The sequence below is a fragment of the Malassezia pachydermatis genome (assembly GCF_001278385.1).
Source record: "Malassezia pachydermatis strain CBS 1879 chromosome Unknown scaffold3, whole genome shotgun sequence".
In the NCBI taxonomy this organism is placed as follows: Eukaryota; Fungi; Basidiomycota; class Malasseziomycetes; order Malasseziales; family Malasseziaceae; genus Malassezia; species Malassezia pachydermatis.
Genome location: NW_017253140.1, coordinates 504,163 through 529,489, shown reverse-complemented (window position 1 = coordinate 529,489; position 25,327 = coordinate 504,163). Strand labels below are relative to the sequence as shown.

Sequence of the window (25,327 nt, the reverse complement as noted above, 5' to 3'; positions counted from 1 at the left end):
TGCGGTGCCACGAGGCCCTCACGCATGCACACCGGCTCATGCAGCTCAAGCGATCCAGCGTAGTGCGATATGCCATCCGTGTTTGAAGGCCTGTTGTACGTGCTGGCACTTTACTGGGCCTATATATTTTACCAACGATGGTCTATTCATCGTCGGACAAAGCAGTTTGTGCTGGAACAGCGCCGTAAGGCCGGTATTCCTGACACGGATCATCGCCCTATGGCCATTGCAGCTGCTGACGCGGCAGCACGTCGTAAGAAGGACTTTGAAAAGCAGCTGCAGGAAACGGACGATGTATTCGGTACGGCGCAGGTGAAGACGAGAAAGTCTGCACAAGCACCTAAGGCTGCACAGTCTGTGTTTCGACCGCGCCCTGTGCCCATGGTGGCACAGCCTGTACGACGTGAGCCTGTGAAGGAGCTAGAAACGTTTTATGGCCCTGCATCCTCCAAGCGTATGGTGCCACCGCGCTCTGCTGCCCCCACACGAAAGCGTGAGGCGGATGAGATCTCGGAGGCGGATACCCACGCAGGTACTGCGTCGTCTCGTGCACGCCGTGTACGTCGAAAAGTATCTGTGGAAGACGTGTCACGTACGCAGCAGGAGGACGATGTGTCGATGGACGAAGATGAGCTCTCTACCGATGATGCAGAGTCGATGGAGGAGGACGATGTGAGTGTAGATGAGCCGGCTAGTGCGGCCAAGAAGCGCCCTGCTGACACGTCGGAGGATCATGTGCCTGGTGATGAGTGGCAAGACGCCAATGGCTTGCGTTGGCGCATCGGGGAGGATGGTGTGCCGCGCCGTGCTGTTATGGTGGTCGAAATGAAGCCGAAGTACCATATGCCTCGCGATACACAGCACCCGGATGCGCGTGTACGCGTGCCGACCTATGTGGAAAAGTTCTTGTCGCATGACGAGTACGAAGACGCCAAGCGAAAGAACCAGCTGCGCTGGCAGCATGAGTCGAAGCAAGTGCCTGGATCGCCTGTGAGTTTTCAGAGCGATGATACCATTGAAGACAGCCTCGCTAGCCTGAGAGCACGACGCCATCGTGGCGATCATCACTCACGGCACTCGCGCGATCTGCTCTTCAGCGATGTGGCGCACAGTGGTGTGCTTTCGCGATCTCGTGCATCGTCAGTGATCGGCGATGATTCTGTATCGAACATGTCTATGAGCGAATGGAGTGCCGACGATAGCGCCTCCTCGCTCACCTCATTGCAAGGCGATGGGAAGAGTGCGTCAGGCCGCCTTCGCCTCGCGCGCTCCACGGCATCGCCTCATATGCGCAGTGCATCACCAGCACGTTCGGGGCCGTTGCTGAGTGCTAGGTATGCGCGTCTGCAAGCTGCCTCGCCTTCTGCGTCCTCGCTCTCCCCGGCGCGAGTCGCTTTGGACCAAGCCACGAAACGGAAGCGGGAAGAACGTCTCATGGCCAAGATCCGCTCGCAACGTATGGCCAGTACAACTTCTCCGTCACAGACGAAGAAAGAGGGCCCATAATGTTTGTTCGCATAGATACCTAGTGATACCATAGCCAGCCGTTGCCCATCGATTGGTCTGCGCTGACGGCATGTGGAGGCAGATCCAATCCCTCCCTCCCCCACGTCCTCTCTTCCCTCCATGCGACCCCCGCGATGCATCCGTGGCCTGTCCACGTCAGCGTCCTGCTGGCAGACAGGACCGACCATTTCGGCCCCGTCGACTGCCGCTGCAAGTGATCAGGATGCTGCTGCGCTTGGCCGTTTCTTCTATCGCAATCGAATGGTGAACAAATGGGGCGGCATTCCCGCACGACGAACCACGCTGCAACAGCTGATCATGTTTGGCCGATCTACGCAGCGCAACCAGGCCCTCCTGATGGAGAGTGCCAACTACTTACGTACAGAGATGACGACACGTATCGCGCACCGTCTACGTGATATGCAGACGTTGCCGTTTGTCGCGATGTCGAATGAACAGTTGGATTCGATTTATCAATTCTATTGGCGCACGTTCGAGACGATGCGTCGGATGAGCAAGATTGAGACGGACGAGCAGAATGAAGAGCTGATTCACGTTGTCACGCAACTGCTCTCGGAGCGGAAAAGCAAGCTGGATTTGATTGCCGGCATTTCGCGTGAGTGCATTAATTTTATGGAGCCGGCCGCAGTGAACTATTTCCTGGCCCGCATGCTTCGCTCGCAGGTGTCCCGTGAGGTGCTGGCAAAGCAGCACATTGCCTTATCCGTGATGCAGTCGTCAGGCGTCAAGTCCACGACACCCAATGTGATTGGCATGATTAACACTTCCATTCATGTGGCAGATGTGATTCGCCGGTGCACGGATTTCGCACGAAAGAGCTTGTCAAACACGTACGATCTGAGCATGGATGATCCACGGCTGCCGGAAGTGGTGCTTGAAGGCGATCTCGATGTGCAAATGGCGTATTTGCCCGCGCACTTGGAGTTTATCCTCCTTGAGCTGTTCAAAGTATCGATGCAGTCAACTACGCAAAAGCACGGCCAAGTGCGCCAAAAAGTGCCGCCTGTGCATGTGCGCCTCGTATCGGGCATCGAGAAAGGCGACATGATTATTCGCATCTCGGATGTCGGTGGCGGTCTGCTTCTCGACAGCACAGCCTCGTCTATGGCCTTTGAATCCTCCAGCAACAATGCCATTCGCGCCCGTGGTCCTTTGCTCCTCCCAGGCATAGCCCGTCATCCTCATGATACCGATCCTGAGCAGGACTTGGTATGGTCGTTCCTGAACATTGGAAAGCAGCTCGATATGATGAACATCAAGCTAGACGCGACATCGTCTGCTACGTTAGGCAAGACTGGCATTGACGGCGCTGTGACGCCTGATCCAACAGCGTCGTATCCTGGCGGTGATGGCCTCATGCGTCTCTCAGTGCTCAATATGGACTCCAAGAATGGACTGCCGATCGTGAAGTTGTACGCTGAGCTGTTTGGCGGTGGCTTGGACTTCCGCTCGCTCAACGGCTACGGCACCGACATATATCTACGTTTGCCTAAGCTGGGTACTTCGAAAGAACTTCATGAATAAAATGGCACCTAGTCGATCCCTGATGTTAGTACACTTCGCCCATACATACAGTGCATGAATAGCAGAATGAGCCCACTGACGATGAAAAAGAGCGAAAGTAGTCGATTCGCTTGGCGGTTGCGTTCCTTCGCCTTCCGCAGCTGCTGATTGCCGCGTGTCACTTGCTCTCCGTGAAGACCCGCTTCTGTGAGCAGCGTATCCACATGTTCATTCTGCTCTTGCAAGTGCTGTACAATCTTGGTCTGCAGGGAGGAAATATCCTGAAGTTGCTGCTCCGCATGCTGCACAGCCGCCAAGTCCGCTTCGAGCGACTCGACCAGCGCAGAGGCCTCTTCCTCAAACGCCTGGACTTGGTCTTTGCTCAGCTGCTCAACCACATCCACACCGTGCTCACCGATAGCTCCTACTGTCCCACGCAAACTCTCCTCGGACACGGCTATCCGGCTCTCGGACGACGTACTTTGGCGCGCGGTGTCAGCTAGTTTTTCATACCGCTGGCGCTGGGCGTCCACACGTCGTTGCTGCAGCATCGCCTGGATCGAAGACACTCTCGCAAGCTGCTCTGATAGGTACTGCGTTACAGAGGTATGATGCCGGCCCAGCATGGCGGACGCCTCTTTCTGTTTCTGGAGCGATGAGCCTTGGAAGAGCGAAAAGGGGGACAGGCCCGACACGCCGGCTTTCTGCAGCGCTCGTGCTACTGCTTCGGACCGAACTGTGATGCATTAGAAAGCTCATACGTACGTTTCTCGCCACGTTCTAGCTCATTTACCCGCGATAAGCATTGCTTGATCACCAGCTTCACTTGGAAATCCACTTCATCCCGCTCGGCTTCGCTCAGTGACGTCGTGCGCTGCCATCGCGCAAAAGCATCCTGACTCGATCCAGCCTCGTTCGCCGCCTCATGTGACTCTGGTGCACGCCGTCCTTTGGAGGCTACATCCAGGTATGGCCGTCGGATCATGGCGAGGAAGGCGTACAAAGACGCAATATGCCGTTTCTGTGGTCAGTGAGACACAGGGACGTACAACCGCATAGGCCTCCTTCATCCACGCCTGCGTCGCTTCGCGTTGCTTGGACGGGATAATCTCGGCTGATTTCTTGGATACTGGCGGTATGTCAGACGCATACGTAGACAGTAGCGTGTGGAACGCCTCCGTCTCGTCCACGATAGGTGGCCGGTGCTTCATAGTGATGGAGGCAGTGGGGGGGGCGACACGGCCTCCACATTACGGACCCAATGGCGTCTGTCTACCTACATGGCTTGCTTCCTATTACTTTCGCTTACGCCGGCGGCCAGAGTACTTGGAGTCATGCGGCACATTCTAACGAGTGAGTACAATGATACATACCGTCTTGCCACGTAGGCGGTTGAGTTCCTTCTTCCGCTGTATATATTCCTTGGACGACTCGACTTTCTTGTTCTTGCGGTGACGCTCACGACGCTGATCCGCCACTTTGCGTGTCTCATGGCGTGCAGTAGGGCCCTGCTCGTCAAAGTCCAGAGCTTCAGGGAGTTTTTGCTTCACGCCTTGGCCCTCGCCATTGGGCCCCACAAGCATTTCACCACCGACCCATAGAACCAAATAAATCTTCTTGGCTTTGACAGAGTTCGGGTAGTCCACCACAAGACCACCACCGAACCCAGCCTTGGTCGCCTGTGACATGATAAAAGTGACTTGGTCGTCGCTTTCTGGATAGAACTGGAAGACACAACGAGCACCGCGCGTGAGGGACGCATACAGTGTCGAGAAGAATGTGCTCAATCGGCCTGCGGGGGAATTGTAACTGGTATCGGCATTGCAAAGCCACTGTAGCACAGATATACTAATCGCACCATCGAAGCTGCCTGCACGGAACATGCATCCATGACCGGCATCGGCCAAGATCATATCGCCTTCGACATCCCGCTCCAAGCCGACACTAAGCATGCTGGGACTGATGTCAAAGCCAATCCACTCATGTCCCATCTCTGTAAGAATTTCACCAGACAAGCCAGAGCCACAGCCAATGTCGAGAATCAAAGCAGGTTGGCGGTGCGGCGGCAGGGCCAACAGCTCAATCGCACGCATGGTCATTTCAGCCTGGATCTCCTGGTTACGTGTACTGGATGTTAAATTGCTCATGCACGTACTTGGCTGTATACTTCCGAGCTTCATTGTCGCCATAATAGATCTCCGGCGGCGCCTGATGCTCTGGACGACTCATAGTGGTAGGCAAAGCCATGGCGCGCGCAGGTGGAGGGCCAAAAAACGCTGACTCAGCGATCCACCAGACATCATGCAGGGAGAACGGGCATAAGGGCTGGCTATAGAGAGTGTGTCTACGCATCAGGGTTAGTTCTTCTTTGCAGCAGAGCCTGCCGCCGCAGGGCCGGGCGTGACGCGTTTCGCGACGCCAGCGCTACCGGCAGGAGCGCCGGCAGGACGATCCGGAATGTCTTCCGACGCTGGCATCATGAATAAGACGATCAGCGGCAGGAAATACATCCAGTACTGTCGAAGGAACTCGACAAGGTTCTTGGGCTTCTCAGGTTTCTTCTTGCCGTCCTTCGGCGCGTCTTGCGTGTTGGACGTGACGGTGTCTTCGGTGATGACAGGGCTGGGTCGAGTAAGTAGCGATGCATGGACCTACCTTGGGGCCACCTCAGGCACAAGTAGACGCAGCTCGGTAGCAAACGATGTCGGATAGTACGACGCGTCCTTCGCAAGGATCGGGCACGCATCCTTGTCCATCGGCACATCCTGCTCAACGACGTACGCCAGGTTCGTGACCCATGGAGCGGGCGACGATGCCGTAGGCAGGTGCGACAGGTAGACTTTGATGGCGTCTGGCAGCGCCTCGCCATCGTTCGGGATACGAAGTTGACACTGGGCGTAAGTGAGTGTGTACGTACCAGCTTGGTGTAGGACATAAAGGAGGCCTCTTCGTCCTCTGCCGTCTTCGTACGGGGGACCGCTTTGATTTGGTACAGCTTGTTTTTCGGGTCAGCAGGGAACTCCAGATTGGACGTGATGCCTTCGTACTGGACGTCGTCTGCCTGTGCCAGGCTCTTGGGCACATGAATCAGGGCACGTGGGTACCAAGGCGTAGCATCCTTGCTATCAAGCGCGTCAATCACACGGTGGAATATGGTGTATGTTTCGGTGGTGCTACTCTCGGTAGCACGTACCATCACGCTAAGCGCTGCCACAGCACTCAGAACCGTGGTCCACGATACCATGGTGATGATAGCGAGAGAAAGGCGCCGCGCGCCCCATGCGGCGGCGGCGGCGAGCGCCAGGCGTTTTATCACGTGCTACAGCGCTAGGGGGAAATTCGGTCCATTTACACGGCTAGATAGGTACGGTACAAATGCTGCGCCTGGTGGGGCGAGCCTGCTTGGACATAGATGAGCGATAGATTGTAAGCCGCCTCACGGACCATGGCGAAGCCGGTCTGGCACGGCGTGTCGGCCTGCGACAGCACGCGCTGGTACCGAGGTACGGCCAAGTGCAATAGGCCCAGCTGATGAAAGGCCCGTGCAAAGTTGTAGTCGACTTCTGGCCCTGCGCCACGTAGATCGGCGTACTGTGTAAGTAGGGCGAGGCCCTGTACGACGGTATGATTCCGGTTGTCCACTTGGCGGTTGGTCGCTCGGCTCAGGGTGGCGACACTGCACAGGAGGCACAGCAGTGGATCGGTGGGCTGCAACGCCAACGCACGAAGCAAGTACCCCATCGCCGGCTGGTAGCTATTTGCACAAAGCATGAGGTAGCCGTAAAACATCTCGCCGATGGGCGACGATTTGGTAGGCGGGACCTGCGCGGGGGCTCGGGCGAGGGTGAGCGTCGATTCGTCTCCCACGTCGTCCTCGTCGTCCACCCCGGCAATCGTCCAGCGGCCCGTGCGTGGATTGACTTTGGCAGGCTGCCCGGCAACAATGGCTTCATGCGTTCGCATGCGACGTTGGTACTGCTTGGTATTGGTCGAGCTTACAAAGGCGTCGACGCCGTAAAAGCCGAGGCTGTTGGCCAGGGAAGCAATGAGCCGCAGCGGCTCGTTGTGGAACTGAAACGTGGTAGGGAACCAACGAGCGATATCAAAGACACGCGGCGCATCACGTAAGTACATCGCACAGGCTTGTCGGGTTAGTGTGTTTGGACGTACCGAGCCAACATAGATGCAAGGCCGTCTTCCGTTCTTCCGATGGCCATACTGTATTGGATACCATAACGTGACGAAACAGATCGTGAATGGCTTCATCGTCTCCACCGATCTTCGCGAGGCCGATGCCATACTTCATAAAGAGCGCGACCCAGTCGTCGAAATGCACCGTGCGGAACGTCGTTTGCTCCGGCGCGACGTCGTGCTCGGTCGTTTGCTGTGTCGCCTCGTCGACCATGTGATCGCGCAAGCGCGACATGAGCTCTTCCGCTTGGCTATCGAGGTCGGATGGCTTGGATCGCCGTGTCTTGCGTGGCCGGACGACGCCTCGATACTTGGTATTGCGTTCTTTCGGGAAGAGCAGCGACATACTGCGGAACGACTCAATCAAGCGTCCAGCTACTTGCATCCATTGACGCGTAGCAGCGAATCGTTTCTGCGTCGCGGCATCCCAGGCGGTGTGTGTGGATGGGCCGTCCAGGAACACAAAGTCGTGCCGCCAGAACCCATCGACAAACACTTGCGGCTCCAACGCACTTAGCTGGACCCAGGCGAGGCGCGTCTCTTCTTCACACTGCTGCTCCAACCGCTGCCGATCTGCGAAACTCATGCCGGCCCGCGTTGTGCGCGATTGCGATGTGGCCGAGCCGGCCGCATTCGCCTCGTTGAAGAACGACAGGGAGGCACTCGCGCCATCGACCGTGTCCGTGTCGGTACGTGCGGCCTCCTCAGGCGGGGCCTCCCGCATTTGGTGGCGCGCTAGCATCACTTGATTGACCAGGTCCAGGGCCTTGTCACGCTCGCCGAGCTCTTCGTACACTTCCGCGAGGCCCAGCTTGACATCAAAGTTGTCGGGGCACTCGTCCAGAATGGATTCGTACACGTGTGCCGCCTCTTTCGGCATCTCCAGGGTCTGGTAGCACATGCCCAAATGCATCCATACAGACACATCGTCCACCAAGCCTTCGTCAATCAGCGCGCGGTAGCCGTCCAGCGCCTCCGCGTAGAGCTGGTGCTCAAAGTAACACTCGGACATTTCAAGGAACAGCACAGGATAGTCCGCCGGGTCGGTCTCGTCCGCCAAGATACTAAAATGCCGACGTCCCTCGTCCATGTCTTTTAGCATGAACCGCGCTTTGCCAAGACGCAAACGCACTTCGCGATCCAGTTCAGGGACATGGCCCTGTACTTCCTCATCGAGCTCCAAGTCGTTTTGCGCGTCGTCCACAGAGTCGGCGCGCGTCTCGCCACGCAGCCACCGAATGGTCTGCTTTACGACCAGGATCACTTGGAGCGGTCGTCGCAGTAGAAGCAGCAAGTCGGCCAGCGTCACCAACTCATTGAGCGTGAACTGAACGTGTGCGTGTGACGGCGCCTCGTCGGCCAGGGAGGGATCAATCGTGGGGTCCTGCACGCCTTCCATGCTGGCTTTGCGCATGCCCTCCAAGATTTGCACACCTGTGTCGTACTCGCCCAGCGATACAAGGAGCGGAATCAGCTCACGCAACACCTCTGCATCGTACGGCTGCAACTTCAAGATCGCCTGGAATGCATCGGCTGCCGCACGAAGTCGTCCTGACTCCTTCAGCATGACAGCTCGATCCCAAATGGCATCTACGTCGTACCGATTCTTCTTGATTGCCTGCTGCAAGCAGTAAATGGACTGCTGGAACAAGCCACGCTCACGACTTCGGCGGGCAAGGGACTTCCATTCGTCCGCTGCATTCGACGTCAGGTGGGCACCGACAATACGGCACTGAATGGATTTCTCTTCCTCGCCCATCTCCTCAAAGCACATACCCAGGGTGTACCAAGCGCTCTTGACGGTAGGCTCAATACGAATCACCTCCTCCAGCTGGCGAATGGCGCTAGGCAGATCCGCCTCGACGTACGCAATGTTCGCCTGTGCAAGTAGTGCTTTGACTTCGGACGACAGTGCCTGCTCGCGAATTCGCGTCGCTTTGTGCTTGCGCGCATAGCCATTCACATCGCGCAGCTCATGATGAAACGACTCCATTTCTGCCTCCATGGACTGCTTCCACGCGCTTGACTTGGCGGCCGTCGAGGGCCCTTTCTTCGTGTGGGTGGGGTCGTCTGTAAAAGCATGAATCAGGCGCGTAAAGTCTTCCTGCTCGATATCCATCGCGTCGTCCTCGTCGGTGGGCACGACCGGCGCGGGCGGCGGAGCCTCGTCGTCCGGCTCGTATTCATCGAGGGAATCGCTTGCCTCACTTTCGTACTCACTCTCATAGACCTCCTCCTCCTCCTCGTCCGGCTCCCAGCCGCGTTTCGTGGGCACACTCTCCTGCGTCCGCCGTCCAACACGAGGGCCCATGGCGGCTGCGGACACGGCGCCTGGTGGAGGACGCGCAGCGTGAACAGACCTCCACATGTCGGCCGAGTGCGAGCCGCGAGCCTCGTTCGTCTCCGCTTCTCTCCTGCGCACGTTCGTTCCTTCTACGCTGCGAGACGATGGTGGAGCCAGCGCCGGTGCTCAAGGTGCCGCGTGGGACTGTGGCCTACTATTATGATAGTGCGTACGGTGCATACTTACGAAAGACGACGTGGGCAACTTCTCGTACGGGTTTGGGCATCCCATGAAACCACACCGCATGCGCATGGCACACAATTTGATTGTGAACTATGGCCTGGATAAGCATATGCAGATTCTGGTACGTGGTGCGCCACTGACATGCAGCGTCCCCCACGAGCGACACGCAGCGATATGAGCAAGTTTCACACGGACGAATACATTGATTTCCTTTCGCGCGTCACGCCTGACAATGCGCAGGAACTGACGGGCGATGGCACGCGGTGTATGTATGTGCGTGGCTGACCACAGACTTGATCGGTGAGGACTGCCCTGCGTTTGATGGACTATTTGAGTTCTGTACCATTTCGTGTGGTGGCTCCATTGGTACGTGGCTGTGGTACTGACAGTAGCCGCGGCGAACCGCCTGAATGAAGGCCTAGCCGATGTCGTGATCAACTGGTCCGGTGGCCTGCACCATGCCAAGAAGCGCGAGGCCAGTGGCTTTTGCTACACGAACGACATTGTGCTAGCGATCCTCGAGTTGCTGCGCACCCACATGCGTGTGCTGTACATTGACATTGACGTGCACCATGGCGATGGTGTGGAAGAAGCCTTTTATACCACGGACCGTGTCATGACATGCTCGTTCCACAAGTTCGGCGACTTTTTCCCAGGGACAGGCGATGTGCGTGATATCGGCATGAAAAAGGGCAAGGCGTATGCGGTCAATGTGCCTCTTCGCGATGGCATTGACGCTGATACCTTTGGCGCGATTTTCCGCCCTGTCATTCAGCACATTATGGACTGGTACCGTCCGGGGGCTGTGGTCCTGCAATGTGGGGCGGATTCCCTTGCCGGCGACAAGCTAGGCTGCTTCAACCTGAGCATGCGGGGCCATGCGAACTGCGTCGAGTTTGTGCGCTCGTTCGGTGTGCCGCTGATTTGCGTGGGCGGCGGCGGCTATACGGTTCGCAATGTGGCGCGGACGTGGACCTACGAAACGGGTCTCCTGCTGGGCCAGGAGCTGTCGCCCAACATGCCTTTCAACGATTATATCCAGTACTTTGGGCCGGAGTACAAGTTGGACGTTCCACCGATGAACATGGAGAACTACAACACACCGCAGTACCTGGACGGCCTGCGTACACGCATCATCGATAACCTACGCTCGATGCCGTTTGCGCCCAGTGTGCAAATGCAGGAGACGCCACGTACGTCGCTCCAGGCGGCGGTAGGGATGGACTTGTCAGACGACGAGGACTCCGACTTGGACGAACGCATTACGCAGCGCATGCGGGATCGACATACGCAGGCGTTTGGCGACGAGCTCAGCGACGACGAGGACGATCCAAGCGTCGTGGCAGCGTACGAGGCCGACATTGCGGCCATGCGGGCAGCGCCGCCGCCGCCGCCGCCGCCCGGTATGAGCTATGTTCATGATTGGCGTGGGGCCCGTGGCCCGCCGCCGCCGCCGCCGCCGATGTCCATGTCGATGCCGCCGATGGCGCCGCCACCACCACCACCACCCATGAATGCGCATGGTCCTTCTATGCTGCCATTCCCTCGTGCATAGACTGTGTATTGCTACTACGTACTTTTTGCGTTGGTCCTTCGCTTTTTTTGCCAGGCTTCGAGGCCACGTTGGAAGGTCGCGCGATCCAAGCCTTGCGTGCCCACCTCGACAAAGTGGACGCCCAATTTGGACTGTACTTCCGCTGGGTGTAAGGACGGAGCGGACGCACCATTTCTGTGCTCATCATCGAAGAAGACTAGGGTTAGTAGCACTGACACGTACGCATATCCGCAAACTCGACGCCGGTGGCGTCGGCAATGCGGCGGAAGTGCGAGACTTTGGAGCCTGGGTAGATCTCCTGGTGGACAAAGAGATCTGATGTCAGAGCAGACCGAGCGTACCATGAGCCGGTACCGGCTGGGCGGCCTCGCCCACGGCGCTATCGACAATCCAGAGTCCTTGCAATGCCTGTCGAGCAATGCGCGGCGCGCTCGTCCGCGATGCCGCGGCGATCGGCACGCCAGCACGTCGCAAATCAAACAGAATGGATCTGAGTCAGTCATCCGCATACGTACGGCACGTCGGCGTAGAACGAGAGGCGCTGCCCAGAGCTCCATGTCAGTAGGCGCTCACGTACCGATCGACCATTTCATTCAGCGTCGTGCCACGTCGCTTGAGCGGCGGATCAATGTGCGTATCGACCCAGAGCTGCGTAAGTCGATCTCTACGTACCGGCCATAGTGTATAATCCAAATCAAAGACGACCAACTTCGGCAGAGGGCCTGCCAAGGTGGTCATCATCGTCCACGTCTGTGTGTCGCGCGGCCGCGCATGGCCTGACCTCCCTCCACCTGTCGTCCGGTCGCAGGGACCGTCTGCCACCACCACGATGCGTGGCGAGAGCGAGCCGGTGCCGGCGTTTTTCGAGGCGGCGTTTCACCGTGCCGAGCCTGATATTCAGAGCATCCGGGCGCGTCTGCCGTCGTTCCCATCGCCGCCACTGCGTGTGCAGCGTGTCGGGCAGCTGGATGCCGACTTGCTGGACCAGGAGCTGGCCGATCTGCTAGCGGAGCCTGTCAAGGCGGCCTTGCGCAACGTCTCTCCGACTCTCGATAAGCGACGGCATGACGAGATATATCTCTTCCTGCGTTTGATTCTGTACAAGTTCAGCATCTTCGATCGGAGCGCGTCGTATGGTGCGATGCTACAGAATCTCAAGTACCGCAACGAATGGGCTCATCGGGCACACTGTACGTATGCACTGTACTTACGCAGTACAATCGACCGCCGTGGATGCGCCTCTCTCACGGATTCAGCTGGCGCTGTACCCGCTGATCACGATCATTGCGCCGTATGCCTTCTCCAAGGCGCAAGCACACATGACCGAGCACCACTTTGATCGCGCTCCGACCGAGAGCCCCGCGTTTGCGCTGTTCAGTCTCTCCGAGCAGCTCCAGCGGGTATGGCACATGGCATCGCTCCTGAACTTTGGCCTGTTCCTCTGGAACGGCAAGTACCGGACCATCACCGATCGATTGCTGGGCATGCGCCTGACCTACGCCAATCGTGCGCTGCATCGCAACGTCTCGTTCGAGTTCTTGAATCGTCAGCTGGTGTGGAACGCGTTTACCGAGTTCCTTCTGTTCCTTTTGCCCCTAATCCGACCGCAACGTATCTGGCGTCGCATCGCTCGGTGGCCGACGCACCCCTGGGTCTTGCGGACCCTGTACGATACACTCCCCACGCCGCTCTCACGCCGTCTCGGCTTGCAGCTGGATGAGCATACACACGCCGTGCGTCTCGCACGACGATCCCCACGCACGCCCACAATAGGCAAGTACTGGTACCTGCCGGACGAATGCTGTGCATTGTGCTTCCAGCGCTTAGAACGTGCGGCGGGCGTGGAAGTGGACGCGGTGGTCCCGCCGCCGATGCCGCGGCATATGACGTCCACCGTCGCGATTCCCACCGCCGATCCCTTGCATCCACGCCGTGGGCTCGTAGCACGACGGCAAGGGCGAGAACGCGAGGGCGACGATACTCTAGTGGACAACAAACTCGTCGTGGATCGCGCGGCAGAGCGAGCGCTGAAACTAGCCGAGCGCCGTGCGGCGCGGCAAGCCGCGTCGGCCCGTCCAGCGGCCGTGACAGAAAAGCCGAGCTTGTATGGCACATCGCCGAACGGCATTGCGTACATGGACGCGTTGCTGGTCACGCCGTACCAAGCCCTGCCATGCGCATCACAGGGCCATACGTGTCGCTACTGCTACTACTGCATTGCCGACAAACTTCTCGACGACGCCATGGCCGACGAATTGCAAGATACCGGTGGCTGGCCCTGCCTGCGATGTGGCGAGCCAATTTGGGGGGCAGAGCGTGTCGTGGAAAGTGCTACAGCCTAAGATATGGCACAGGTTGCTATGGGTATCGATTACATAGGATCCTCCTCCTCGTCCGAGGCCTCCATATGCAACGTAGGCAACGCTTCCTCGTCCGAAGCCTCCATGTCCAACGCAGGCACCGCCCTCTCCACCTCAGCGTCCACACGCTCGCTGGACATTGCGCGGGGCGCAGGCACGCTGGCAGGCGGCGGCGGCAGCGACGGCGGCATCACAACAGGCCGTGGTGGGGCGACAGCCTGCGCAGGCCGAGGCGGCGCCACGTCGGGCGTAGCCCCTTCCTCCCTTGAGGCTTGCACGCTGGCAGGCTCTGACGCAGGCTCTGCTGCTACGCCCAACGGCGGTGGCGAGGGCGAGGGCAGTCGTAGCTGTGCATACTCCTCCCGCGCTGTCTGCGTGCCACGCCATCCGGCCAGACGCAGGGGGACCGTGTCCTGGGCATCCAAGACATCCACACGTTCTTCCAGCGCACTGGAGTCGACCACGTCGACCAGCGGGGGCACACGTGGCCGAAGAAGAAGACGAAGACGTGTCAGACTCTCATCACACGCCGCTTGGATCCATGGGAGCGAGAGCGCTCGGCCACGTTGCATCATGGCGTACACACGCGGGAGCGTATGCGGGATCAACGCGCCATGTGCCTCGACCATGCACTGTGTCAGGGATGCGATACACGTCTGCAGCGCCTGCATGGACGACGCTGATTGCCCATCGACCAACCGCGCGGCTATCCATGCCTCAGTCACGCCGACCAATGCCAGCAATCCCAGGCGCGCAGCATCACGATGGCCTGGCGCCGCATTCGATACCAGCATCGGGAGCAGCGCCGCTAGCAGAGATGCGGCCATCGCTACACAGAGGCGCTCTGTATCGCTCTTCACCAGAATCGCATCTTGAGGCACTCGCTCCGCATGGAGCACTGCATCGCTTTCAAATACGCGAGCGCGTTTCAGAGGGACGTGCACACGCCACGCCATAGGCGTTTGCACGAGAAACGCACGTAGTTCCTGGGTGCACAGACTCGCCATACGCTGCACGTACGTACTGGCCGGATCCAGGGGCAAAGGTACAGTGGTCCGCGATGCACAGAGTGAATGTAGCGTTTGCAGAACCTCGTACCGTTCGTCGGGGCACGCCTGCTCGGCCTGCTCACATAGGACCGAGACAAGATCCATATCGTACACGTATCGCCACGTCGCCTGCTGAAACGTCTCAACAAGGCAGGTGAGCCAGTGTAGACCCCATCGACGGAGCTGAACGATACTCTGAGCCTCTAAGCGCTGCTGCTCCCTAGGCACAGTCGTCGCTGATGTACGCACAGAGCACAGCACACGTGCTAAATGCACACACCGCGCTAGCGGCACAGGCACAGAGCGCTTCGTCGGCTGCGTCATGTACATCTGCACAATGCAGCCAGGGGCCAGCAGCAGCCGACTACGCGCCCAGCTGAGCGGAATGCCGACCGTGTAATCGTTCGATGCCACCTCCCACGCCAAGGGCGGCGTACGTCCCTGGACAGCTTCGATGCCCATGGCACGCCAATCTAGAGACGGTGCACAGCCCATAATCGAGAGGGTCAGCGCCTCCAGCAGCTCCGTCATCGTGGCGGCCCACAGTTGCGCCTGCGAGACTTTGCCGCTGCTCGCCGTTGGCTCCATCGAGCTGCTTGCACTACCTGTGATCGGAAGCTGCGCCAGGAGACGCGTCGCACTGGCTCGAAGAGCCGCCGGGACGTCACGCGGCGCCGCCTCGCTCGCCGCATACGAGCCAAATAGCATATGCATACACAGTGTATGTATTTTCCCCACGTGAGGGCGGTACGTCGTAGGTGTGCATGCCAGCTGCTCTCGCACGCACGAGAGAAGTTCGGCAAGAGCGCTCGCAGCCGTCTCAGGCATATGCACACCCCATGCTGCCCATGCAGCCTCGACGACACTGAGCATCGCATGCCCCATCTTGCTAATAAAGGGGCTGACCACGGTGCGGTGGTACTCAGGATGCGCCATACTCTCTATGCCCATCATTCCGTGGGTTACCACACGCACAAGCGGTGCGAGCGACGCGAGGACAGCCGACGAAGCAGGCGCTGTGGCGGTATGCTCCAAATGCGCATGCACGCGTGCGACCCACACACTGCCATGTGCTTCCACAATGCTCCAGCCACATTGATCCATGTACATCTGCATCAGTGTTGCTGCATGAGACCAGGCAGCATGCGTCTCATTGTGTGCGACTGACGTGGTGAGCAGCGTCGTCATGCGCTTTTCCAGCGCTTGCAGGACGCCGCTGTCGTTGGCTAGCGCCGCTTGCTGCATCGCCAATTGCACATCAGCGTACCATGCGATATCGGCAAACGAAGACTCTGTATCCAAGGCATGTACCAGCGCAGCAGCAGCCGCGGCTGAGGCGGGCACAGAGCCAGACGTCGATGCCATGCTCCGTCCGCGTGCAAGAAGCCAGGCAAGAGCGGCGTCGTGTCGTGCCGCAAAAAAATCCCCAGGCCGTCTCCACGGCTGAGTCAGCATGACAGGCACGTCCTCGGCGGTGGGCCTGTGGAGGCGCGCAGACACCTCCAGCGTGCGCCGCCGTGCCAGTCGTGGTTTCCAGACCCGTCTTGTTGTGGACGACGGGTGGACCTATTTGTTGGCTGTCGCACCATGTCGGCCACGCCTGCACACCCCTCGGAGCCGCCACGGGTACAGAGGCACCGACCTGTGCCGCAAGTCCCGTCGCAGCCGCCGCGTCTTCCGCAGCGCGCGCCTTCCCATACGGATAAGAGTAAGACACCGGTAGAGCGGCTATGTACCCTATCGTCGTTTCATGGGTCGTTCCACGCAGCTGACTTTCTTACGGCGTTGTGCCAGGACCACATGGCTCATGCACGTACACAGCCTGTGCTGGACGTGCAGCCGTTTATGGATACGTTTGCCCATGCGCTTAGCCATTTGCAGCGCATCAAGGGCGACATGGATGACCGCACAGCCGCTCTGAACTCGGCCGTCCAAGTCTCTCAGTCCGTATATACCAAAAAGATTCGGCAACTTACGAACAACTTTGATATGACACAATCGTCGTTTGATGCGCTTCAATCGCGGATCTCAGAAGTCGGTCGAACAGCGATTCGGATCGGTGAACAGCTGGAATCGTTGGATCGGCAGCGTAAGCGTGCAAGTGAGACACATGACTTGATCGAGTACTACTATATGTTTGCGCGTGGCGATACATCGAGACTTGACAAGCTGCGTAAAGAGCATGGCCGCGAAGGCCGCCTCAAAGCCGCTACCATTCTCCGGCGTCTTGCGGTGATCAGCCGTGAAGTGGACATTGATGGAAGTACAGATACACGCGAGAAGATCGAGCGGTACTGTGAACAGTTCGAACGTGACATGCTCAAGCTCTTTGACAAGTACTATCGTCGCTCCGATCCGAAAATGATGAGCCACATTGCGCATGTGTTACAACGTTTCAACGGCGGCATGTCATGCATTAATATTTACGTGAATCAACACGACTTTTTCATTTCCAAAGACCGCGTAGACGAGGCAGGGCGTATCGGTGTCTCCCCAGTGTGGGCCCATGTGGCGGACCCCATGGCTGCGCCGCCTCGCTCTGAGCCATCGCTAGAGGCACTATATACGGAGATTCGACGTACCGTGGAGCTGGAAGCGCAAATCATTGCGGCCGTATTCCCCACGCCCCTGCTGGTCATGCAGATGTTCCTCCAGCGTGTGTTTGCACAGAGCGTCCAGTCCTATGTCGAGACAATTATGGACAAGGCGCTGGCGCTCGACACCGAGGCTGCAGGGCTTGCTCGTCATGACCCGACTGTGGATTCGGCTGGCTTGGCGTTCCTGCGTATGCTGCATGTGACGCGCAGCGCTACATTGCAGCTGGTGAGCGACTTGAAGGCCATTGATCTACGCAGCGCTGGCATCACAACCTCAGCGCCGACACCCACGGCGCATGGCTTGGACGGTCTCTTCTCGCTGAGTGGTGCCGAGGCCGATGCATTGATGGGCAACGAAGGCTACTCTGCTGCGCAGCTCGCCGCTGCTGGTGGCTCGGTGCTTGGCGCAATGCTTGACCAGAGTGTGGAAGAGATGTTCTCGCCCTACTTGGACCATGTGCGCTACATTGATCGCGAATGCCGCGTGCTCAGCAGTTTGTATGCGGGCGCTCTGCAGCGGTTCTTTGCCTGGCACCGCAATACCATTAAAGCCTCCCGAGCGAATGCGACGATTTTCAGTCGTGTGCGCGAGCAGTTTACCGGCGGGAGTGGCTCGCTGGGCAGCTCTGTAGCCTTTGCTACGCTGGCCGATAGCGGCGGATACGGCGCAGCGCCGCAAGTATCGTCGTTCAAGCGCTTGGTCGACCGAGCTCGGGGTGTGTCCATGCCAGACGACACGGACGAGGACGCAGTGGCCATGGGCGACGAAGCGGACGAGCGTGGTGAATTGGCCTTGTCGCTGGTGCAACGTATGCTGCAATGGCACGCTGAAGCGCTAGGCCGCTGTGTCGATCTGTGTGCATCGTCAGACGTACCGAAAAGCACCTTTTTGCTGTTGCGTGTACTGACAGATGCGTACTTGAAAGCGTACGTGGAGGCCGCCTTGGAAACGGCCACCGTGCAGATGTTTGCCTACGATGGCCGTGCCTCTACTGCACCTGAGCTCATGGTCATGACGTTGGTCCAGCGTGTGGAGCAGCTGATTGAGTTGTGGCAGCACTATATCCAAACGGCGGTCCTGCCCTTGACCGCCGCCAGTGTGACGATCCGTCGTGAAACGGCCATTTACAACCACCACAATATGCTTCGTGTGGAAGGCAAGTGTGAAGCGCTTTTGCAAAAGTACACCGACAACCTGCTGGCGTACCTGCAGGGACGTCTTGCGACGCAGAAACGCAACGACTACAACCCCAAGAACGACGAAATGACATTTACGCAGCTCAATACGGAGCCATGCCTTGCTATCGTCGACGCCCTTGAAGCATTCGAGGCGGAAGTGCGTGCCAAGCTGAGTGAACGCACACGCGAGTCACTCTGTACCGACGTCGGCATTGGCTTCCATGCCTTGCTGTGTGAGCACTTGAAAAAGTTTACCGTCAGTGCGACAGGAGGACTGATGCTCACCAAGGACTTGGCCATGTACCAGGATGCCTGCAACCGCTTCCACATTGCTGTCGTCCAAGATCGGTTCGAAATGCTGCGCCAACTTGGCACGCTGTTTATTGTACAACCAGGTGTGCTAAAGTCCTACATGCGTGAGGGTCATTTGAGCACGATTGACGAGGCCTTGCTGCGTCCCTACCTGCAGCGCCGACAGGACTATGCGAGTGACGTGCGTGTGCTAGACGACGAAACGCAGACAGGTGCGGAAGATACCAGTAGACAAGGGACATCGCTCCTCGCCTCGCTCTCTCAGCACACTGTTCTTGGCAGTGCGTGGACTGACAACAAGAAGGAGCCGTTTTCGCGCGACTTGCGTATGTTTGTCACGGACATGCCCGATTTGCCAGGCCTTGTGGAGCACCTGGTGCATCCCCCCACGGAGGGCCCAGGCTCCGGGCGTAGTACACCGACACGCAGCACCACGCCACAGTCGCATTTGCACAGCGCCCACGGCTCCCCAGGCGGGGGTGCCATCTCGCGCACGCCGTCGCCCGTCAAGCCTTCGCGACGCGCTGGTGATCGTCCATCGTCTTTGCAGCAATCCATGCACAACCTGGATCTCTCTTAGTACGCCAAATAGTCTTGCATCGTCCGGCTGGCCGTTTGGCCCGCATGTAATACTACGTTTCAGTAAGCATAAACGTACACGTCGTCTCGCCTTCTTCCAGGCCTTGCATAAACTCTTGCATTTCGGAAGAAAGATGGCTGGTATCTTGAATTCGTCCTGTGGTTGCAGACTCTGTCACCGACGTTGTACGGCCTAGCAAGACGCTGAGCTCGTAAATGCGGGGTAGGCGTCCCATGTACGTCTGATGTGAGTCTCGTCTTTGCACGCACTTTCGACAGCCAGTCGCGCATGGAATCCGAGTCAAGTCTGACGTCAGCGTTAAAAGTACGTACAAGCTGGCGAGCCGTAGTGCAAGGGCGTACCAGTACGGCAGCAAGTCGCGCAAACGCACCGCGGCGGCACTCGCATCCAACGCGCTACGAACGCGCGACCCAAAAGCACGTGGTTGCTGAATCGTAACGATATCGCTGCGGTCAGGACCAAAGTACATACTAGACAGCAAGCATATGGGCCATCCAATACGGCAGCTCGACACGTGTATGCTTTTGAATCTGCGGTCAGTAGGTCTTACGAACGTACATCGGACTGGCCAGCGCCTTCCAAGTACCCAAGGCCAGGCACATCAATGGCAAACACACAGGGGAGACGCTACAGTCAGACACGAAACCACCCACCTGGCTCTCTGCTAAAATATCGTCGACGTCCCAGTAGTCCTGCTCCATTCCTAGAAAAGCTACGACGACACGCGCGTTCTCCGCAAGGATCGGAACGCGTGAGCGTGTCGGTCTATGGTACAACACGTGACTAGACAAAGCGCACACGCGCCTCCACCTTCGAAGCGACGTCGGTGGGAGAAAGCGAAGCCAACGCGTCGAGGAACGCTGGCAGGAACGTGCCTGGGCCATGCACATGGGGCTGCGCTTCCGCTTGCTCAGCCGCAAGTGCAAAGGCTAAAAGCGACATCAGGGCGCCGACGAGCAAAGGCGTGCGGCGACGAGGTGGGTCCATACGTTGAGCAGGCCCCGACGGCAACGTGACTTGGTACTGTTCTTTGGCGGCCGCCATGCCTGCTGCTACAACTACACCCAGCGAGCATCCCGTGGCTGTAATACGTCCAAGCAGGGCAGAACCACCATGTACTTCCGCACATACGTCACCATCGCTCAAATAATCGACTTTACCTGTCATGAGCACAAGCGCCCCTTCCTGGCGAGCCAACCGCCGCACGGCCTCGCTCGGTGCCTGCATCTCGCCTACACTGTCCACACCTTGCGCCTTCGCTTCGTTGGAGTGCAATAGCGCGCCGATTTCCGCCGCATTGCCCTTGATCAACGTAACTTGCGTCTCGTTTAATATCGACTGCACTTGGGCCGCACGGTGGGCCGTAGCTCCTGCACCGACAGGGTCCAACACGATAGGCACGCCTCGATCATTCGCACAGGGGCCTGCTACGGCCATTCCTTCCCGCGATGCGGGTGAAAGTGTACCGATATTCAGGACCAAGGCAGAGATCACTGCACTGAGATCACGGGCTTCCGTCGCTTCATGACTCATGATCGGACTCGCAGAGAATGCCAGTGCCATATTAGCACTGATGTTCGATGACACATGCGACGTTATAACCTGGAGAAGCGGGCGAGGTAACGTGACGCTCGATGCATCGTCCGCATGCTGCACTGGATCATAGCGTGTATGATGCGCTGTAAGCAACGCTGCCACTTCTGTGGCCAAACGCGGCGCTTGCAAGAGAGCAGGTAGAGTTCCATGGGCCCGTTTCTGCTCTTCAAAATACTGTGACACAATGTCATGCAATTCCTTTGCAGCCACATCGGCGTCTCGACGAGATACAATCGCGGAGATCACAGCGATGCCATCCGGGTGATTTTGGGACGACGTGGCACCATGGAGCGAGCGGTGCGCCGTGCGAACATTGATACCACCAATGAGGACACATGGCATACGTGCACGTTGACCGCTCCGTAGCGTTGCTGGATCGCGCGCTAAGTGCGCCACCACCTCGCGAGCGCCCGACATCGAGAGCACATCCTCCTCAGTAATGCCAGCCTTGGACTTCGTAGGCCATACTGGACCCACACCTGCATAATCTGCCTCGCTATCCAGCGCCTCTCTGGCCTGGGCAGGCGAGTGGACAGAAATGCCAATCAGACGACGGGGGCCGAGACGTTGCCGCGCTTCGGAGAGCTTTGCATCGTCCTGACCCACATGCAGGCCGACATGGTCAGGAAGTGCCGCTGCCACATCCACATTGTCATTGATCACCATTTGGACACGGTACTTTGGTAAGCGGGCAGGGACGTACCTTGTCGCAAATCGCCAGCGATGCCTTGGCAATAGCCAGGAATTCATCGTACGACGCATGCTTCTCTCTTTCGTTAGTGTAGCGCCACATACCTGACCTGTACTATTGAGACATAGCCATCGCGTACTGACTCCTCCAGGCTTTCCAAGTAGTCTTTGCCCAGTGGCAACAGGTCGCGGCCTGTCACCAAGTAGACACCGTACTTCATCGCTGCGGTCATGACGCTTGGACGCAGGCTGACGCGGGGTCGCGGCGAACAAGCCACTTCATCATCACGTGATAAGAAGACGAGACATCCTGGCTTCATGCCCTGCTCTTTTCGATCAGCGCGTATACCATGTTGCTATCGCGACGTGCTTTCTCGCTCTTTTCGAGCTTACGTGCTCCTGCTGTATACAGACAGAATGCGCTTGGGTCGATACGATTGAAGAGCGGGAAGAGTGTGGACGAGGGAGAGAAGGAGGAGTCCACAGCTCAAGAGAAGCTCGATGAGCTGGCCGACTTCTTGGAGAACCAGCGCAAAGAAAACACAGGGCCTTCGCGTTCCTCACGCCGGCATCAAGAGCAGAGTGGATCTAACTCGTTCCGAGGACCTACTAAAATCTTCCAAAGTGGCGATGTACGTATATGATGACGACTTACCGGAAAGTACTACGATCCGATCACCTTGAGCCCCCAATATATGCGATACAGGCCGCGGCGGACGCGTTTGCCGCTCCTGGGCCCTTCGAAGCATGAGGCCATGAAAACGGACCCTTTCCATATCCTCTCGCTGAACCCATCGAAGCCATCACTTGCTGACGACTCGTACAAGAACGGCGCGATTCTGTCCCAGTACATTTCCGAGATGGGCAAGATTCTCCCTCGCAATATCACAGGCCTGACACGAAAGAGCCAGCGCTATGTGGGTAAAGCCATTCGCCGTGCTCGTGCTATGGGCATTCTCCCTGTTCTTAGTCGCGGAAAGGGCCGTGGTAGCACGGGATGGTCTTAACTGCAGTAGAAACTATGTATACATGGTATATATAAAGTGAAAAAAAGATACGCTAGTCGTCGTCATCGTCTTGGGCCGAGGCACCCGCATTAGGATCTTCATGCTCGAATTCGTCTTCAGGGAAGGCATCCTGCGCCGCCTCGATTTCAGCTTCGTCCATGACAATGTCTTGGACGCCTTCAGTGTTTTCAGGCATGGGTGCCGTCGTGGCTGGCACCGACATGGCAGTGGCACTGGTATCTGGAATCGGCAAGTGCGTCACCACGCAATCGAGAATATCCGCAATTTGATCATCGGACATGCGCTGCCCCAGCTCTTCAATCAACGTGTGCAGTTCCACGATACTGGCTGGCGCATGGTTGACCAACTGCAAGCGTTCGCCCTTGGTCAGACCAGGCTCGCCTTCCAGGATACGTGCATCTGGCTTGACGTGGCCTTTCTGGTCAAGGGCCTGTAGAAAAGAGCGAACATGCTCTGGTTTTTGCAAGGAGCATGGACGGAAGCCCTGCGAGAGAGCATTGATGGTCTGTGTGAGAAGAGAGCATACGTACTTCGAATTGAATCGTGCGAAGATTGGGCGGCACGTCGTTCTCGGATACGTCATCCGTCTCCTCTTTCCTGTGCCGTGCCTGCGTCTTTTGCTGCTCTTCTGTCTCACGCAGGAGCTGCAAGACCTCCAAGTCGGAGAGCAGCGCGGCTCTGGCTTTGACTACACGCATGGTCGGTGGACGAAAGAGGGAGGTCCCACGTGGTAAAAAAAAAGGCGACGCGTGCGAGACCAACCAACTCCCACGCGTCCTTCGGCAGGTCATCGACCAACACGGGATGGACGCACGCAATGGCGGTGTACCTATCCACTTGGTCGAACCGCCCATCCCATACGATACATCGGAATCAGGCTTGGATGGTGCTCCAAAGGAGGTGCCTTGGTCGCAGCGCTCATGGCTGTACGAGCTTCGACCGTTTCGTGGCATGTGGTCGGACGTGCGTCGTCGACTTCCATACTATAAGTCTGACTGGGTAGACGCTCTTTGGCCATGCAATTGGATGACTGTGGGGACAAGTGTCGTTCGTATCTTTTTCATCAACTTGATGCCTGCGCTGGCCTATGTGCTCGATATGACAGAACGGACAGACCACAGCTACGGCGTGAATGAAGTGATCCTGGCTTCGGCTTTAGCCGCCATTGTGTTTGCTGTGTTTAGCGTGCAGCCACTTACCTTTGTGGGCGTCACAGGTCTCACTGATTTAATGAACTATACGATCTATGACATCTTCCACAAGCACTACGGATTTGACCAAATGCACTACTTGCGCTTGCAAGCTTGGGTCCTGATCTGGGCCGCTGGCTTCCATTTTCTGGTCGCGATTTTCAATATCTGCGACTTTACGCGATTCATCACAGAGATGATCTCCGATACTTTTGGCTTGTACGTCGGTGTGATTTATATCGAAAAGGGCATCGAGCAACTGATCGCTGAGTTTTCACTGCCTGGCCACGATAATGCGACTGGATGGCTGTCTGTGACGATCGCCATTCTCTTCTGCGTTACCGTCTACTTTGCTACCCTGGTGGGGTCCTCGACCTATCTGCCATTCCACGCTCGCCGCCTCATTGGCTCCCTTGCGTTCGTGGCAGGGTGCCTGTTTTGGACGGGCTTCTCCCACTTTCCCCAGCACTCCTTGAAAGAAGTGCCTATTTCACGTTTGCCTATTACACGCAGCTTTTTTCCTACTCTTGACCGTGGCTGGTTTGTGGACTTTTGGGAAATCGAAGTACGCTGGGTCTTTATTGCGGCGCCTTTAGGGCTGATGATCATGCTTCTCTTTTACTTTGACCACAACGTGTCGAGTGTGATGGCGCAGGCGCGCAAGTTCCCTATTTCCAAGCCGGCCGGATTTCATTGGGACTTTTTTTTACTGGGCATTACGACCCTGCTCTCTGGATTTCTGGGCCTGCCTGTCCCGAACGGCCTCGTTCCTCAAGCACCGGATCATACAGACTCTTTGTCTGTCTATCGCCAGATTCCCGTGCACGAAGAGGCTAAGGCAGCCGAGGGCCAGGCGTCGACGGAGCCCCTTCATCACACGTCAGGCAACGCGTCCATCTTGCACATCTCGCATTTCCCGCGCGTGCACAACGTGCGTGTGGTTGAGCAGCGTCTCAGTCACCTGGTCATTGGCCTCTTGACGCTAGGGGCCATGACACGACCGATTCTCGTGTCGCTCGGTACGATGCCACGTGCGGTCTTTGCAGGCGTGTTCTTGCTTGTCGGGTGGGCCTCGGTCGAGTCGAATCCCATCGTGACACGCACATTGTCGCTTCTGCAAGACCGATCTGCCCTGGATCCACGCGTACGCATACGACTCTCGCGCTGGACACTGAGTAAGTTTGTTGGCATTCAGTGGCTGTTTTTTGGCCTGACCATCGCCATCTCGCAAACCATCGCAGCGATCGGCTTTCCTATCATAATCACTCTCATGATCCCATGCCGGACGTTTATTGTGCCTTGGCTGTTTACGAAGGAGCAGCTAGATGCATTGGACGCGCCTACCGCTGATGCTCCTGCCGTGATGGTATCGTTAGGCCCCAACGAAGATCAAACCAAGTCGTCATAATCGGTACCTACCTA

The 25,327-nt window shown here is 57.7% G+C and overlaps 17 protein-coding genes across 17 annotated transcripts; 7 read left to right on the top strand and 10 right to left on the bottom strand.

Moving 5' to 3' along the window:
• Positions 1 to 69: 69 nt before the first annotated feature.
• On the top strand, positions 70 to 1,506 carry Malapachy_0904 (hypothetical protein; the record flags this gene model as incomplete). The annotated part of the gene is made up of 1 exon (XM_018135416.1): positions 70 to 1,506. One exon carries the CDS (start codon positions 70 to 72, stop codon positions 1,504 to 1,506), a length of 1,437 nt encoding a protein of 478 aa, XP_017992742.1.
• A 261-nt stretch (positions 1,507 to 1,767) lies between these two features.
• On the top strand, positions 1,768 to 3,051 carry Malapachy_0875 (hypothetical protein; the record flags this gene model as incomplete). Its single annotated transcript, XM_018135388.1, has 1 exon — positions 1,768 to 3,051. One exon carries the CDS (start codon positions 1,768 to 1,770, stop codon positions 3,049 to 3,051), a length of 1,284 nt encoding a protein of 427 aa, XP_017992755.1.
• Positions 3,052 to 3,059: 8 nt separating this feature from the next.
• Malapachy_0890 (hypothetical protein) lies at positions 3,060 to 4,241 on the bottom strand (the record flags this gene model as incomplete). Its single annotated transcript, XM_018135402.1, has 4 exons — positions 3,060 to 3,070; positions 3,101 to 3,766; positions 3,796 to 4,051; positions 4,080 to 4,241. 4 exons carry the CDS (start codon positions 4,239 to 4,241, stop codon positions 3,060 to 3,062), a joined length of 1,095 nt encoding a protein of 364 aa, XP_017992213.1.
• Positions 4,242 to 4,325: 84 nt separating this feature from the next.
• Malapachy_0859 (bud23-protein involved in bud-site selection) lies at positions 4,326 to 5,259 on the bottom strand (the record flags this gene model as incomplete). The annotated part of the gene is made up of 3 exons (XM_018135372.1): positions 4,326 to 4,376; positions 4,404 to 5,157; positions 5,186 to 5,259. 3 exons carry the CDS (start codon positions 5,257 to 5,259, stop codon positions 4,326 to 4,328), a joined length of 879 nt encoding a protein of 292 aa, XP_017992655.1.
• A 128-nt stretch (positions 5,260 to 5,387) lies between these two features.
• Positions 5,388 to 6,274, bottom strand: Malapachy_0895 (hypothetical protein; the record flags this gene model as incomplete). Its single annotated transcript, XM_018135407.1, has 3 exons — positions 5,388 to 5,652; positions 5,686 to 5,921; positions 5,948 to 6,274. 3 exons carry the CDS (start codon positions 6,272 to 6,274, stop codon positions 5,388 to 5,390), a joined length of 828 nt encoding a protein of 275 aa, XP_017992210.1.
• Positions 6,275 to 6,378: 104 nt separating this feature from the next.
• On the bottom strand, positions 6,379 to 9,532 carry Malapachy_0880 (tpr-like protein; the record flags this gene model as incomplete). The annotated part of the gene is made up of 2 exons (XM_018135393.1): positions 6,379 to 7,172; positions 7,201 to 9,532. The coding sequence occupies 2 exons, from the start codon at positions 9,530 to 9,532 to the stop codon at positions 6,379 to 6,381; spliced, it is 3,126 nt and encodes a 1,041-aa protein (XP_017992257.1).
• Positions 9,533 to 9,669: 137 nt separating this feature from the next.
• Malapachy_0869 (histone deacetylase) lies at positions 9,670 to 11,303 on the top strand (the record flags this gene model as incomplete). The annotated part of the gene is made up of 5 exons (XM_018135382.1): positions 9,670 to 9,730; positions 9,757 to 9,869; positions 9,896 to 10,013; positions 10,040 to 10,114; positions 10,141 to 11,303. 5 exons carry the CDS (start codon positions 9,670 to 9,672, stop codon positions 11,301 to 11,303), a joined length of 1,530 nt encoding a protein of 509 aa, XP_017992156.1.
• A 14-nt stretch (positions 11,304 to 11,317) lies between these two features.
• Positions 11,318 to 12,044, bottom strand: Malapachy_0863 (magnesium-dependent phosphatase-1; the record flags this gene model as incomplete). The annotated part of the gene is made up of 7 exons (XM_018135376.1): positions 11,318 to 11,445; positions 11,473 to 11,499; positions 11,526 to 11,618; positions 11,645 to 11,793; positions 11,819 to 11,854; positions 11,881 to 11,951; positions 11,976 to 12,044. The coding sequence occupies 7 exons, from the start codon at positions 12,042 to 12,044 to the stop codon at positions 11,318 to 11,320; spliced, it is 573 nt and encodes a 190-aa protein (XP_017992158.1).
• Positions 12,045 to 12,132: 88 nt separating this feature from the next.
• Positions 12,133 to 13,645, top strand: Malapachy_0903 (hypothetical protein; the record flags this gene model as incomplete). The annotated part of the gene is made up of 2 exons (XM_018135415.1): positions 12,133 to 12,493; positions 12,519 to 13,645. The coding sequence occupies 2 exons, from the start codon at positions 12,133 to 12,135 to the stop codon at positions 13,643 to 13,645; spliced, it is 1,488 nt and encodes a 495-aa protein (XP_017992749.1).
• Positions 13,646 to 13,674: 29 nt separating this feature from the next.
• Malapachy_0882 (hypothetical protein) lies at positions 13,675 to 16,077 on the bottom strand (the record flags this gene model as incomplete). Its single annotated transcript, XM_018135395.1, has 1 exon — positions 13,675 to 16,077. The coding sequence occupies one exon, from the start codon at positions 16,075 to 16,077 to the stop codon at positions 13,675 to 13,677; it is 2,403 nt and encodes an 800-aa protein (XP_017992259.1).
• A 222-nt stretch (positions 16,078 to 16,299) lies between these two features.
• Positions 16,300 to 19,380, top strand: Malapachy_0873 (exocyst complex component sec10; the record flags this gene model as incomplete). Its single annotated transcript, XM_018135386.1, has 1 exon — positions 16,300 to 19,380. The coding sequence occupies one exon, from the start codon at positions 16,300 to 16,302 to the stop codon at positions 19,378 to 19,380; it is 3,081 nt and encodes a 1,026-aa protein (XP_017992761.1).
• A 52-nt stretch (positions 19,381 to 19,432) lies between these two features.
• On the bottom strand, positions 19,433 to 19,870 carry Malapachy_0865 (gins complex subunit; the record flags this gene model as incomplete). Its single annotated transcript, XM_018135378.1, has 3 exons — positions 19,433 to 19,621; positions 19,650 to 19,686; positions 19,713 to 19,870. The coding sequence occupies 3 exons, from the start codon at positions 19,868 to 19,870 to the stop codon at positions 19,433 to 19,435; spliced, it is 384 nt and encodes a 127-aa protein (XP_017992164.1).
• A 1-nt stretch (position 19,871) lies between these two features.
• Positions 19,872 to 20,102, bottom strand: Malapachy_0866 (hypothetical protein; the record flags this gene model as incomplete). The annotated part of the gene is given in 3 exon segments (XM_018135379.1): positions 19,872 to 19,931; positions 19,960 to 20,028; positions 20,043 to 20,102. The coding sequence occupies 3 exon segments, from the start codon at positions 20,100 to 20,102 to the stop codon at positions 19,872 to 19,874; spliced, it is 189 nt and encodes a 62-aa protein (XP_017992163.1).
• An 82-nt stretch (positions 20,103 to 20,184) lies between these two features.
• Malapachy_0864 (thiamine biosynthetic bifunctional enzyme) lies at positions 20,185 to 21,920 on the bottom strand (the record flags this gene model as incomplete). Its single annotated transcript, XM_018135377.1, has 3 exons — positions 20,185 to 21,675; positions 21,701 to 21,767; positions 21,793 to 21,920. 3 exons carry the CDS (start codon positions 21,918 to 21,920, stop codon positions 20,185 to 20,187), a joined length of 1,686 nt encoding a protein of 561 aa, XP_017992165.1.
• Positions 21,921 to 22,037: 117 nt separating this feature from the next.
• Malapachy_0909 (30s ribosomal protein s18) lies at positions 22,038 to 22,694 on the top strand (the record flags this gene model as incomplete). Its single annotated transcript, XM_018135421.1, has 2 exons — positions 22,038 to 22,319; positions 22,350 to 22,694. 2 exons carry the CDS (start codon positions 22,038 to 22,040, stop codon positions 22,692 to 22,694), a joined length of 627 nt encoding a protein of 208 aa, XP_017992751.1.
• A 52-nt stretch (positions 22,695 to 22,746) lies between these two features.
• Positions 22,747 to 23,413, bottom strand: Malapachy_0896 (dna-directed rna polymerase iii subunit rpc9; the record flags this gene model as incomplete). Its single annotated transcript, XM_018135408.1, has 2 exons — positions 22,747 to 23,220; positions 23,246 to 23,413. 2 exons carry the CDS (start codon positions 23,411 to 23,413, stop codon positions 22,747 to 22,749), a joined length of 642 nt encoding a protein of 213 aa, XP_017992207.1.
• Positions 23,414 to 23,519: 106 nt separating this feature from the next.
• Malapachy_0868 (hco3- transporter family protein) lies at positions 23,520 to 25,313 on the top strand (the record flags this gene model as incomplete). Its single annotated transcript, XM_018135381.1, has 1 exon — positions 23,520 to 25,313. One exon carries the CDS (start codon positions 23,520 to 23,522, stop codon positions 25,311 to 25,313), a length of 1,794 nt encoding a protein of 597 aa, XP_017992157.1.
• Between the last annotated feature and the right edge of the window lie 14 nt (positions 25,314 to 25,327).